This window comes from Lytechinus pictus, unplaced genomic scaffold (assembly GCF_037042905.1).
Source record: "Lytechinus pictus isolate F3 Inbred unplaced genomic scaffold, Lp3.0 scaffold_20, whole genome shotgun sequence".
NCBI lineage: Eukaryota > Metazoa > Echinodermata > Echinoidea > Temnopleuroida > Toxopneustidae > Lytechinus > Lytechinus pictus.
This window is the reverse complement of record NW_026974141.1, coordinates 4,043,029-4,057,868: the sequence shown is the minus strand read 5'-3', so window position 1 is coordinate 4,057,868 and position 14,840 is coordinate 4,043,029. Positions and strand designations below refer to the sequence as shown.

Genomic DNA, 14,840 nt, shown 5'->3' with positions numbered 1-14,840 from the left:
GGCAGAGTTTACCACAGACCTCTGAATCCTAAGTATCAATGCGAATGATTTATATCCACGAACATTAATTTTCTCCATGTATTCTTCCTTTGAAACAGGGTTGTTGATAAGTTGAAGCAAAATCAGAAACCAAAAACAACTCACAAGTATGTGGACACTCTGAAATAATGTGTGACATATCTCAATTCAGCTGTATCTTTAACCATATCTAGGCCAGGGGGGGGGGGGGGCCTCGGAGCCTCAACGATTCGCGAATTTTTTTTACCCCGCCGCTCACTGACTTTTTACTTTCAAGTCTTGCGCAACTTTTGAGTCCAACTTTGCTTCACCCGGGTACGTGGTTCCGAAATTAAACAATATTAATTATGTAATTGTATGTCAGACTAAAAATTGCTCAAAAATGTGATTTTGTGTACAAAGTCAATGCAAATTGTGTTTTCAACCAAAAATCATTAATGTATGACTATTTTTAGTTTTGCTGGTCTAAATGTATTTATTTTATGATCTCAGATTTAAATTCTTTTTAATACTCCTTTGTTGTTGTATACTTGTACATATGTTTGTATGTTTTTAAAGGATGTCAAATAAATGAATTGAATTGAATTTAAAATAAGATGCCTCACAACACTGCTCCAGGCGATTGCAAAAAACCGAGAGATCAGCACAAAAAAGAAATGACAGAGGCTTTTAAATATATTTCTAGACCCACATTGTCAATTTTCAGTACGCTGCGCAGATAAGGATTAGGTAAGAAAGAGAAAAGGATGGAGGTCGTCACTGAAAGAGATTAACGAAACAGCTCCAAGCGATTACCAAAACAAGAAATCAGCACAGTAAAAGATGTAATAAGAGAGGCTTCTAAATACATTTCGGAACCCACATGGTCAATTTTCAGTACGCAGATAAGGGTAGGTATTAAAGAAAGAGAAAAGGATGGAGGTTGTCACTGAAAGAGATTAACGAAACAGCTCCAAGCAATTACCAAAACAAGAAATCAGCATGGTAAGAGATACATGTATAATAACAGAGGCTCCTAAATACATTTAAGAACCCACATTGTCAGTTTTCAGTACGCAGATAAGGGTAGGTAAGAACAAGAAAAAAGGATGGAGGTAGTAGATGAAAGATTTATCCTTTACAAAACAGTTCCAAGCAATTACCAAATGAAAAAAAGAAATCAGCACAGTAAAAGACATAACATTGGCTTCAAAATATATTTCAGGATCCACATTGTAAATTTTAAGTATACAGATAAGAGTATATAGGTAGGAGGTGAAAAAGATGGAGGTGGTCACTGAGAGATAAATCATTCGCTTTATCACTTTTCCATGCAAGCCCGAAAGGTTACAATTTACCACGCAAGCTAATTTACATAACCATCAATAGCATGCCTGAAAAGTTTGTTAAGTGACTTTGAAATACAGCCATGCCTCTCTTCAGCCATTTTGGAGGCATCAAAAATAAAATTCAATCCATGCCAGAGAGACGGATTCTGCTCAGTGGTCATAGATGAAATGAGTGTTAAGGAGGATCTGCATTACGATGAAAAGAGAGACAATGTCATAGGTTTGGAGAATTTGGAGAGATTTGGAAGGATTCTGCTCAGTGGTCATAGATGAAATGAGTGTTAAGGAGCATCTGCATTACGATGAAAAGAGAGACAATGTCATAGGTTTGGAGAATTTGGAGAGATTTGGAAGGATTCTGCTCAGTGGTCATAGATGAAATGAGTGTTAAGGAGCATCTGCATTACGATGAAAAGAGAGACTATGTCATAGGTTTGGAGAATTTGGGGAGATTTGGAAGGACCCCCAAATCAGCTAATCAGGCACTTGTAGTAACGATACGGGGTGTAGCTTCAAACTGGAAGCAACCGCTAGGTTATTTTCTCTCATCAAATGGAATCAGTGCAGACTTTATTGGAGAGGATTGTCAAAGATTGCTTGACACACATAATTTCTTTGGGATTCCATCCAGTATCATTGGTTAGTGACCAGGCCCTAACAATAGGTTGCTCTTCAAAAATCCTTTGCGATACCTCACTCACCTTATGTAATTTTTTTTTTTTGTGTGATAACCCTCGACTCAGTCACGAAGCTATGGCACCACTTGAAGGAGGAGGCTAGGTTCAAGTACCTCTTTCTCAACAGATTAAACCAGGACTGTATTTAGAATTTGTTCTCACAAAGATTTACAGGGGGAGACGATAGGGATAATCCCTCAACCTATCATTTCCAAGCTGGGTTGAAAAAGAGTGATGATAGACATGTTGATGTTGCCAGTTACTGGGCAGAACTGATTAACCAATATGCAACCTCGTTAGGTGAAGGACGGAAGATAGCGCTCGCGTGAACACACGCACTCAAACATATCGCCTCGCAAAATTCAATATCATCAGGAATGGCGGATCATGATGTTTGGAAGCAGAAAAGACATGGATCACCCAGTAAAGCACAGAGTACATGTAACTCCAAAAAGAAACTTTCTTGTTAGGAGTGAATGATCTAATGCCCGTACAGGCAGCATCACAGCAGCAAGTCGAGACCAGTGGCTACCAGAGACAGACGTATGAGGCACCATTTGCCACCACAGATGTAGACGATACTATCTTATCTTGAGCAGCTGGCTCTGTAATTCGGAAGGTATGCCAGAAACACGGATGTATCCAATGCTTTGATATACTAGCTTCTGATAAGAAAGTTGTGGAAGGAGCCGAGGAACCTGTTCAACGATTACAAAGCAACTTTAGCAGTGTTACGAAGTAGTCAGAATATGGGGAGGGAAACGTGCTGCCGACTTGGTAGCTTCAAATGTACGTGGACCAAGCATTTTTGCTCAGAACAAGGAGAAAAAGAATATATCCACATTTACAGGTAGAAAGGCACGTGCGCTGGAAATTTCCAATACCTTGCAAGTATCTACAGAAATTTGAAAGAAAGACATATCTTGGCCATTTTGGAGAACTCTCTATACCTTAGGATCTCTTCCTTTATTGGATCAAACACATAAAATATAAATAAATGAATAATTTTATAAATGGCAAGCATGTGAAGGCCAACATCAGGAAGTGTGTTTTGGCATACCTTCCACCTAATATGAGCTTGAGTCTCTATTTGTACTGAAGAGGAAGGAATCAATTTTGCTCTTGACTCTTACATGAGGATGGGAATTCACTATGCATCGAAATACAAAAACAGAGGACAATGTGAAAAGCTGCATATGCCAAGCAGAAAACTAATGAAAGTGACACATCTTGTGCAAAATTCGGCATGGTTAATCGTAACATGGGGAGTGCAAATAATCTGCCAAGATCTTCCCAAGAGTTGTGGGGGCAATAGATGGGACCCATGTCCGCATCAACGGAGTGGCTTTAGGTACGGCAGAACAGCTCTACGTGAATAGCATAAATGTACAGCTGACGTGTAATGCGCAGTACCAGATTACAAGCGTTTCTGCTCGATAGCCAGGATCAACTCATGATAGCAGGATTTGTAGGGTAACATTTGAACAAAATTTTTAGTTTATCCAATGCCATCACATAGGATTGCCTGGTATTTTTGCATAAACAAAATGAAAGCTGAGAATATATTTGCTGTACATGTAGTCATGGATTGAAAAAAAAAAAAACAGGTATGAAGACAAACGCTGTCAGCTTTACCTCTCTTTTTTTGCAAAAAACAAAATGAAAGCAAAGTCTATACTCGGCATAGTCATGAATCAACAGGAGAATTAGCATTGACTGATAACAAACTGCAAGGAGATGCACAAAAAAAAGTAAAAATAAAACACTTTGCAATTTGCAAACAGCTCTACAACCAACAAATGCAGAATTCATTTTGCAAAAAATGTCAGAAATGGTTTCATTTTTCGTGCATGGATGTACCAAGGGACATTACAAGCGGTCGCAGGGGTGCGATCCTTAAATCTTGGAGAGACTAGAAGCAATGCTTCAGCCAAACAACAGGAACAATGCTATTCCTCTTGCCCTTCAAGGCAACTGGGTCAGTTTTGGACAGTAGTGCCATCATCCAATGTCAGCAGAGCTACTACATCTAGAAGATAGGCATCATCTTAAACACAATTCATATTTTTCAAATTAAACAAGAAAACTCTTTCATAATATTTCTTTCTTCCTCAAACAGATCATCAAATTTCCCTGCACTGAAGATGAAGTGAGAGAGCAACAAGTGAACTTCTTCAATGTCGCACACTTCCCAAAGGTTGTCGGAGCAGTAGACGGTACACATGTATACCTCCATGGAGGGCCACTTGGATCTGACGAGTGGACATAAATCGTGAAGGAAGATATTCCAAAAACGTGCAGTTATTAAGTGACTACAAGTACCTGGTAAAAAAAAAACTGTGCAGCTCATTGGCCAGGAAGTACTCACGATAGTTGCACACTCCAGGATAGTTTGAAATAAACTTTCAATTTAGTTTCAGAATGAATGAGAAATGTTGAGTGGTCAACAACTCTAGTGTTCAAACAAGGTTTTGCAGGTAAGATTCTCATGTGGCACTTCTGGCTACAAGCTCTGTGTCCAACATTACCATACTCTCCACTGCTATCAGATAGGATGTCATTGATCACCTGTTTTAGCTTTATTTTTCATCGCGAAAAACAAATAAAAGCAGAGTCTATACCCGTCATAGTCATGGATCGCCAGAAAGAGAAGTAGGAGGCCACATGGTGTCAGCTTTCCTTGTCGACCGAGGGGTTTGTCAGCGAGGATCGCGACTGGGGAAAGTTTAAAGGATACGACTACTGGTTGAAATCTATCTTGCTTTTATATCTTTTATATAAGATCCTCTATCTTTATGACATATCTGTTTGATTGTCACCTATTTTTGACACGTTTTATCTCCTGGGTCAAGACATTCCGACCAAAATATTTAAGACTGAATAAGCTGTACTTAAGCCAGAATTGTTGGTGTTCCTTCTTTGTTGCTATCTGCTATGATGTATTATCTATTCTTTACATATCACTCCAATTTGAACGCCAGGATATTTTTATAAATTTTTGTAGTCTACAAGCAAAAGCTGAATCTTTGAGTATCATAATCACTGCAATTGTGCCAGAGTTGTTGGTGTTCCTTCTTTTCTATGTCTGTTACCCTTACACCAGTCATCAAAGATGATGTATTATCTATTCTTTCCATATCACTCCAATTTGTTTATGGCTCTCCTGATCATCAGGATATTTTTATCAATTTTTGTAGTGTTCAAGCAAAGGCTGAATCTTTGAATATCGCTAATCATTTTGCCAATGCAGGATGGAGAACAACGCAATCACTTCTCCGTCAAGGTAGCATCTATGTCCAACGACAGAGAAAACGATCATCCTTGAGCAGAGTTGGCCCAGCAGGAGTAGCGATTCGTTGGTGTACAACAATACAGAATTTAACTAGATCTACCGATTGTAGAACTATTATGAGAACTAGGTAGGGACAAACACAGTTAATCTGACTCTCGTCCTAAAACTCAAGAGTCACTCATTTGAACAAGAGGATGTCAAAATATTATATGAAACCTGGCCCTGTTGCATGAAAATTTATGTCATAATGACATAAATTTTGATCATGACATAAAATCATGCATAGCTTATGTCGTTGACATAAATTCTGTTGTATAAAAATATTTATGTATTGTTTTAGCTTATGACACAAATCTATCATCATTACATAAACTGAATAGTCACGAATGAGCCTGTTGACATAAACTTGGTAAAAGTTGTAATTTTTCAGCCGCAGCAAGTTGTTGCTTAATAGGGCCTTCAGCTTCCCATTTTGACGAGATGGAGGCATGGGGTACCATTTTTTTGTTCAATCTGAAAATGACTGCCCAAGGTTTTTTCCAATAAAATCCTATATCTCTTTCAAATTTTTATGAGATATTTGGTACATTTACTCATAATAATATTAGGAACATTATTAACTGAAAGATTTTGTGAGATAAAAAGAAATTCATGTTAAATCTTAACTTGGGGACCACCATCATATGATCAATATTAGCCCCATGATCAATAGCTATAAAGATGAACTGAATTGAATTAAAAATTGAATCACTATGCTTTATGTTACGGGCCCTTGATCACACTTATTTGCAAGATGTCACACAGGAGTTGTCATCTCTCTGGTGCCTGACTGTACTGTAGAAGGCACAGGTTGTAGAAGGACCTTACCCCAAGATACATTGTGCAGTTAGCCATCAAGCAGAAGTTTATCAAGTTGCCATCTCTCCTGCACACTGTAGAAGGCATGGCTTGTTGAACCATGAGAGACAAGTGTCACAGCCATCCATCGACCATCGTGCAGAAGTTTGGCTTGATCCTCATCTCTCAGGCAAGGACACTACTGTAATGTGGATCTCTCAGGGCAATACTGATCTGCAGAAGGTATAGATTGTACACGGACCTTACCATGAGAGACATTGCACAGCCATTTATCAAGCTCGAGTGTTGCATGATCCTGTCTCTACGGCTCACAGCTGAACTGTAGAAGGTACAGCTTGTTGAACCATTTGAGTTGAACATTAAAGCCATCCATCTTCCAGGAGTTTTGCTAGATCATGCTCTCTTACCTACTAAACAGTAGAAGGTATGGCTAGTTGAACTATGAGAGATGGACATTACAGTTATCCATCATGCAGAAGTCTAGCTAGATCATCATTTCTCAGAGGCACTATGGAACTGTAGAAGGCACAGGATGTAGAACTATTCAAAAAGAACATCACAGCCATCCATCAAGCACAAGTTTTGCTACATCCTTATCTCCACTGCTCACAGCTTACCTGTAAAAGGTACAGCTTGTTGAACCATTTGAGTTGACCACTACAGCCATCCATTAGGCAGAGGTCTTGCTAGATCATCATCTGTCCGAGACACTACTGAACTGCGGAAGGCAGAGATTGTAGAAAGAGCTTGCCATGAAGGAATCACTTGGTTTCCAGGATACCCATTCCTTCTTGATGAGTTCCTCTACCGTTGCATGACCAGTGAAGTGTGGATCCTGCATGTATGAAGAGCAAGATAGGGATTACATGGTCAACTTCGCCTACATGTGTAAATTTATTCCTGTGGGACCACAGAAATCTGGGCTCCGTAACACAAAGATAAGCGATCAATCGCTAAATTAACTGACTAATCAATATTAATGTTACACGTGCATCTGGTTCAAAATTCTGACCAGGGACCAATCAGTGCGGTTCTTTCATATTTGCAATTCATCGCAAACCTATGTGTTACAGAGCCCTGTTCGAATTAGAAGAAGTGTATAACAGGTTCTGCATAATCTTGTCTAAAAACTTCCTTTGACTTAGGCAAATATAATAATAACTAGAGATGCTCGGTGGGTCACGCAGCCGAGCACATGTATCCCCCGAACCCACCGCGTCATCCGTCATTGCGATATATAGAGCTCACACAGAAATTTGACAAAAAAATACAATTATCATGGCGACAATGACCCTAGCATGCAGGTCCCCCAAGTCCATCTACCATCCAAGTGTGGTTGAAAAGTGACTTATGGTTGCGGAGAAAGAGAGTCTTGCGTGTTAACTTCAACGTTGACCTGAAAATGACCTTTGACCTTACCATGTGACCTCTGACTGCAGCATAACATGCAGGTTCCCCAAGTCCATCTATCATCCAAGTTTGGTTGAAAAGTGACTTACGGTTGCGGAGTTAGGTGTCATAAGAGAGTCTTGCATGTAAACTTTAATGTTGACCTGAAAATGACCTGACCTTACCATGTAACCTCCGCCCACACCAAAATCGATAGGCTTCTTCGCTATACCATACTCAATCTTCATGCCAAATTTGAAGACGATCGGAGAAGAAATGCAGCTGATAGAGCGCTCACAAGGAAATCTCTGCGGCGAACGCGACGAGGCCAAATCCATAGTATCCTCCGAACTCTGTTCGGGGGATACAATAATAATTGTACATTTATATTGTGCGATTTCTATACTTATATGTATATAATCAAGTGTGCATTACAATAATGTTATTATCATTACCCCGGCAATAGCCGTGCTGCCTACAGCCATTCTGGAATTTGAGGAATTTATTGCTGCCCGGTACCCATTCACCTCACCAGGGTTGAGTGCAACACAATGTGGGTAAATTTCTTGCTGAAGGAAAACACGCCATGGCTGGGAATCGAACCCACGTCCCTCAGATTGAAAGACGAGAGTCAAAACCGCTAGACCGCAACGCCCCCAATATGTGACTTATATATGGAAAGTCAACCTACTTATGCACAGAAGAATATTCAGTGTGAACTTAATAGTTCACACTGTCAGTAAGTATCAAATATCAAAGGGCATTAAATAAACCTACAAGGGTGTTGCAGGAAACTTATTTGCAATCAATTGCAAATATCAATGGCTACTTTGCAAAGTCTGATAAATAATTTAAACTATAGTAGGCGACTTAATACTTTCTGTTGCTCATTTGAAAAACTACAAAATAATTAGTAGATGAAGTGGAACTCGGACCATCCGTGCAGGAGAATGAAATAGAATTAAGAGACCAAGTGCGTATTTAGTGAAAGTTTTAGATGATCTCGGAATTAGACCAGCTTCTTTTATACCAATTGGCTGTAGAGTACCGAAGTGTGACATCATGATGTTGTGACAACAAACCAGCTAGTTCTAAACTGAGTCGCAGCTGCACAATCGTCTACACACATTTGTATTTGCAAAAATTGTGATGTGTTTCGTCCCTGGTTGTTACCATCATTCTGAGAGTCATAACAGGGCGCCGTTGATGTCTTCAGTCATTCCACAAATCTTTCATTTGAGTTGTTTAAGTTTCCTTCGGGTTTAAAGGCATAAGTTAACGTTATAGACATATGTAAATAAAGCTGTTCGTAAGTTAAGAGCGACTTTAAGAATGACTGGTGATCCTTTCTTATGGAAAATGGTGTAATAAATTGGCGATGGTTCAGCGTGTAAGGATCACCAGTCGTTCTTAAAGTCTCTCTTAACTTACGAACAGCTTTATTAAACGGCTCCCAGGTTCATTTGTTTAGAACCAGGCCGCCATGACACCATGGCAACTGACGTCATCACTTTGGTACTCTATAAACCAAATTGACTTACTAAGATAAGGAGATATGAACGTGAAGCACCAAGATGAACACCAAAGATTCCTTTTGAAGATGCATCACTATCTCCACCTTTAAAACATGAAGAGAAAAAAATGAAATTGTCAGAAACAATCAATATCTGGGGTGTCCCTGTCTCCGGCTGCTTCTTCTGAGATGGTTTCCAACCCAACAAATTCAATAATTCATTCAAAAAATTCAGCATTAGTATATAATACAAAGACAGGCAGAGAAGTATGAACTTTTCAGTTTATTTGAGTCATTTTATTTTTGAATTAAAGAAAAACTTGACACCTCACAAATTCCTGATTTAAAGAAAAAAATATGTCATGAACACACAATCATATATCATAATCCTACAAGGGTTGCATTAAAATCCATTTCAAAACACCTTTCAGTAATTTACATTATAATTGTGTTATAAACACAATTAAAGGAGAATGAAACTCTTGGAGCAAGTTAGCTTTTGTGAAAGCAGAAAAATCAAAGAATAAGATCAACAAAAGTTTGAGTAAAATAGGACTAGCAATAGAAGAGTTATGAGCATTTGAATGTCGAGATCACTAATGCTATGGAGATCCTCCCATTGGCAATGCAACCAAGATCTGTGATGTCACAGATGAACAACTCTCTCCTTTTGGACGCTGAAAATATACCCCAAAACATATCTTTTTGCTCATTCTAATCATATGACAAACGATTCATCAATGATATAATGTTGTGAAACCTCTTTACTTGTCCTCTCATAAAGAGAACACCTCACCTTGTGATAGACTCTATAAAAGTGAGAATATAAGTGAAATAAGTACTAAAGTAATGAGGGAGTTGTACGTGTGTGACATCACAGATCTTGGTCGCATTGCCAATAGGAGGATCTACATGGCATTAGTGATCTCAATATTCAAATGCTCATAACTTTCTTATTATTCATTCAATCTTCCTCAAACTTTCAACAATATGTTTCTTTGATTTTTCTCTTTGATATGGATTCAGCTGGTTTCAAGGGTTTCATTCTCCTTTAAGTATCAATTCTCAAGTTAATTTAATTGGAAAGGGATTAGCGAATATGTTTACTAACTCATGGAGGATGATGACATCAATAATATCTGGATTAATCTTGAAAAGTTTTACCTGGCTAATTTAACCTAAATTTTTGTCTGAATTAATTCCCAAGTAACGATCCTAACCCGACTTTCAACCTCATTGAGCATTAGGAACAGCTTTATTTCGGCTTCGATCTTGATTTCATCGTTCAAATTCTCAGATCTAGGGTCTCACTTTGCTGTATATTCTTTTGAATGTGTGCTGAAATTAGCGATTACAACCGGCAAACACGTAGTTAACATTGTTGCTGCCCTCTACGTACGTTTGGCAAAATTTGACTAAGAATTTGAATGGAGACGTCGCCATCAGAGCCAAAATAAGGTCGTTTCCTATGCTTGATGGGGCTGAAATTCATGTTAAGGATCGAATAAGTTAGCTTATTTGGGAGTAAATATGAGCTCAGTTCACACATGGAGGTAAAAAGTAACATTATCTTGCTGTTTATTTGATATTTTTCCAAGACTTATTATCGCTTCCGATCTCTGCTGTTTTGGCTCTCAACTTGGACCGGCTTGACCCGGCAGAAATTCCCCCTAACTCGCCGGGTTCTGAGTTCCAGCCCGGCTCAGCTCCCAGCATTAGTAACACGTAAGTTTTTTTGTGTGTGTGTGAAACAGGGGCCCAGATATAAAGTTTACTTACCCATCATAATAGCTGTGCCTAGTGTCTTGAAATGTTTAACCAGATCAGGAACTATGCCAGGAATGTCACTGCCAGAACTAAGATGGATGATCTTTCCACTAACCTGAAAAGGGGGCATAAAACGAAAAAAATATATATATATTTTTCAGATGAACTTTCCTATTCCACTCATTGGTACTATAAAGGTATTAAAGAATTTATGGGAAGATGGAAATATTGATAACTTTGCTTTCAAGAATATAAAAAATAAAAACATTCACCATAAAGCCTTCATGATTCTTATAACCATAATTGAAATGACAGTATTTCATTATCCAGGCTTAGAATTACATATCAATATGTAACAGTACTTTCGGTGAGGAAAAATAGATATCTTGGAAATTTCCATGAACTTGGCACAGTGAAGAATGAAAATGTACAAGTTTATTTTTTACATCTATTGTAATAACAGTTACAACTCACATCATGAAAGAAATCCAGACACAGTGAAACCTCGAATGAGCCAATCCACTCCCTCGACCCGACAAAGCTCTCCGGTTTGTCCTGCATAGCAACCAAAGCCTCTTGGATCTCTCTCAAGGTTGGTTCGTCATCACGGAAACCCGTCATCCCCTTCGCCTCCTTGGCGATGCGGATGTGAGAGCAGAGAGATTGGAGGGTGCGGTATCCACAGCCCCATCCCTGTAGAAAGGAAAATCGTGTGAGAAAAGGGGTGGAAATGAACATGAATTGAGGGAATAATTTTCCTGGTTTTGCATTGCAATTTAATTTGCTCAACATTTTTCAAAGACTGCTACACCCAAATTTCACTTGTGTAGCATTTTTTTTATATCTAGGCCTGTACAGAGCTTACGTAAAAGCTTTTCTACAACCAGGAAAGTTAATCAAGATTAGAATAAAATTATTATAAATGAAAGTTTTATCAAGATTTGTTTTGCTCAAAAAATATCAAATGATGATAATGGTGAAGTTTGTCCACACAACTTGAAATAACATTTATAGTTTAACACTCAATAGAATAAGGATTATTGTTTTTTACAATGTACATACACTACCGAAAAAATGTTGCTAAACACTATATCTGGACAAGACTTTCCTGGTCAGAAATATGCATTGTCACTGTCAATGTATACTTCTTCCAAACAATAAGGGGCCATTTATTTTATTCATTCAGATTTACATAAATGTTTTTATTGAAACCAAGGAAAAAGGCAATTTATGAGGCTCCTTTGACAACTTTTATGTCAATTCAAGAGGGGTATTTGTAAAAGGGCAAAATGAAATACAATGCAAAACAAGCACAACACAGCCTCTCAACTGCTATGCATTGTTATTTTTAATAAAAGCCAATATTGAACTGAATTTCCAAGATATGTATTCCCACATTTACCCCGATCATTTTCTTTTTTATTGTAGTTTATATTTACCTGATCTTTAAAACCATCACAAGCATAGTGGTAGTACAGGTAGCTGCCCCTGACAAAGAACGACTCCCCACCAGCCTCTGGACTTGGAAGACTGGTGTGTACATCAGATAAGAGAGCCATGCTCAAACCTTTTGGAGAGAAAAGGGTGGGGGGGGGGAGATCAGGATATGTTTCATTCAGGATGCAAATAGTCAATGATTTTACTCATTTGTTTGAGTTGATAAGATGCCAGAATGTACTGTATTGCATTATTTTTCCATTGCTATCTATAAATTTTGTTGAATAAAATAAAGATAGCCTATCTTTATTTTATTCAACAAAATTTATTGGTGACGTTATCAGCTATAGCCTATATATAAGTCTCAAGCATCATATTAAAATGATCATTGTAAATAAGAATAAAAATAATCACACACTTGAGATTTCTAGCTAAAACACATGAATTGTATTGACTTTATAAACGTCATTTGAGCAATTTTTGGTTTGACATGCACTTACATAAAATAATCATAGATCTATCTAGGTCTTTACTCTTGACCCAATGTTGTCATGGTTGTGTAATTTCATAACCGTGTAATTTTACCCTGGTGTCACATTGGTCTCAAAAAGTGGTTTAAGGTCTAAGACATCAAAGTAAAAGTGCAGTGAGCGGCTCAGTTAAAAACAACAAGTGGAATGCCTCTGGCCGTCTCACCTGCATCACGCGATTCAATATAGCAGCAGTGCTGATTTTGAAAACTACTATAACTCGCACAAGATGTTCAGTGATACTTGGTTACTCTTATTTCCACGTTTTATGAACTAGACCAATACACTTATAGAGATATGATGGCAATTCAACAAATACCCCCAACGTGGCCAAAGTTCTTTGACCTTACATGACCTTTGACCTTGATCATGTGACCTGAAACTCGCACAGGATGTTCAGTGATACTTTATTACTATTATGTCCAAGTTTTATGAACTAGACCAACACACTTTCAAATTTATGGCTGTAATTCAACAAATACCCCAATTTGGCCAAAGTTCATTGACCCTAAATGACCTTTGACCTTGATCATGTGACCTTAAACTTGCACAGGATGTTCAGTAATACTTGATTACTATTATGTCCAAGTTTCATGAATCAGATCCATAAACTTTCAAAGTTATGATGGTAATTCAACAGATACCCCCAATTCGGCCAAAGTTCATTGACCCTAAATGACCTTTGACCTTGGTCATGTGATGTGAAACTCATGCAGGATGTTCAGTGATACTTGATTAACCTTATGTATAAGTTTCATGAACTAGGTCCATATACTTTCTAAGTTATGCTGTCATTTCAAAAACTTAACCTCAGGTTAAGATTTGGTGTTGACGCCGCCGCCGCCGTCGCCGCCGCCGTCGCCGTCGCCGCCGCCGTCGGAAAAGCGGCGCCTATAGTCTCACTCTGCTATGCAGGTGAGACAAAAATTACATTGCAAATTTATCATGAAAATAAGAAGGTCATCAGTCCAAAATGGAAGCTGTTTCGCTACCAATAAAACTTATCTAGCCAGCGCTGCCCCTCCCACCACATCAGTATACTACTGACAGAGTGGGAGGGGGAGCGCTGGCTGTGGCTAGTCAAGTGTCAGTACTACTAGTCTACTACTAGTACAGAAATGAACTTCGGACTTCTCCTGGAGATTTTCCGGTCTTTACTTCTGGTAATCATGGTAATAATTAATTGATGATTATCTAGACAGTTTAACCCCTCCCCCCCACCCCCCCCCCCCTGTATCCACGTATTAGTAATACTATAACTGTTAGGTACCTGTGTCAAGTTTTAAGCATCAATTAAATACCACACACACAGCTCACACTCTCAACCGGCAACCCCGATACTCACCAGCAGCTGCTTGCACTCGTACTCCAGCTCCGGCTGCGTTGCCGGCGTCTGGCCGGACTCGATACCGTCGGCGTATGGTGCCCGGAGCCGAGGCGGAGAAGCTGATTGAGATAGTGAGACAAAAACACCACCCTAATTTAAACCTTGGCTTAATTTGGGGGCTTAGGCTAGTTCTACGAAGTTGGGTCCTGAACCGGCATGCCCCTGGGATGAAAGAACATTCATAAGCATTCCGTATATACATGAAGAATCATTTACTTCATCAGCTAATTGGATCAGAACATGTGCTTCAAGAATCACGACGGGCGCGCGTTGATCGATCGATGATAATGCAAAAATGCGCGATAATTAGGCCGGCTGCGCCGCGCTCGCAGCCTAGCCGGCCACGTGGTATTTGCGCGGTAAACCGGCGCCAACGCAACCGGTACCGCGCGCGGGCGGCATGGCTACGTACCGGCTCATTACAGTGATAAAGATGTTTAATTTCCCGGGCCCAAGATTCCAATCTCTCTCACTCCCTCTTCATCTCTCACTTTCTTTTTACATTCATATCGAGTACAACCCCTTAACCTTATGCCCCGCCTCATAGGCGGCGGGGGGGGGGGGGGGGGCGGAGGGGTCCTGTCCCCCCTAAATTTGAGGTGGGGGCCGGGACGGACCCTCCCCCCTTAAATTTCGGTTGATAA

General features: G+C 39.3%; 1 protein-coding gene across 1 annotated transcript; it reads right to left on the bottom strand.

Annotated features, from left to right (window-relative positions):
• Positions 1-5,716: 5,716 nt before the first annotated feature.
• On the bottom strand, positions 5,717-14,568 carry LOC129282875 (ufm1-specific protease 1-like). The gene is made up of 6 exons (XM_064114852.1): positions 14,155-14,568; positions 12,282-12,409; positions 11,317-11,535; positions 10,855-10,957; positions 9,104-9,180; positions 5,717-7,008 (listed from the first exon to the last, which is right to left on the bottom strand). The coding sequence occupies exons 1-6, from the start codon at positions 14,396-14,398 to the stop codon at positions 6,868-6,870; spliced, it is 912 nt and encodes a 303-aa protein (XP_063970922.1). The 5' UTR covers positions 14,399-14,568; the 3' UTR covers positions 5,717-6,867.
• Positions 14,569-14,840: the final 272 nt, after the last annotated feature.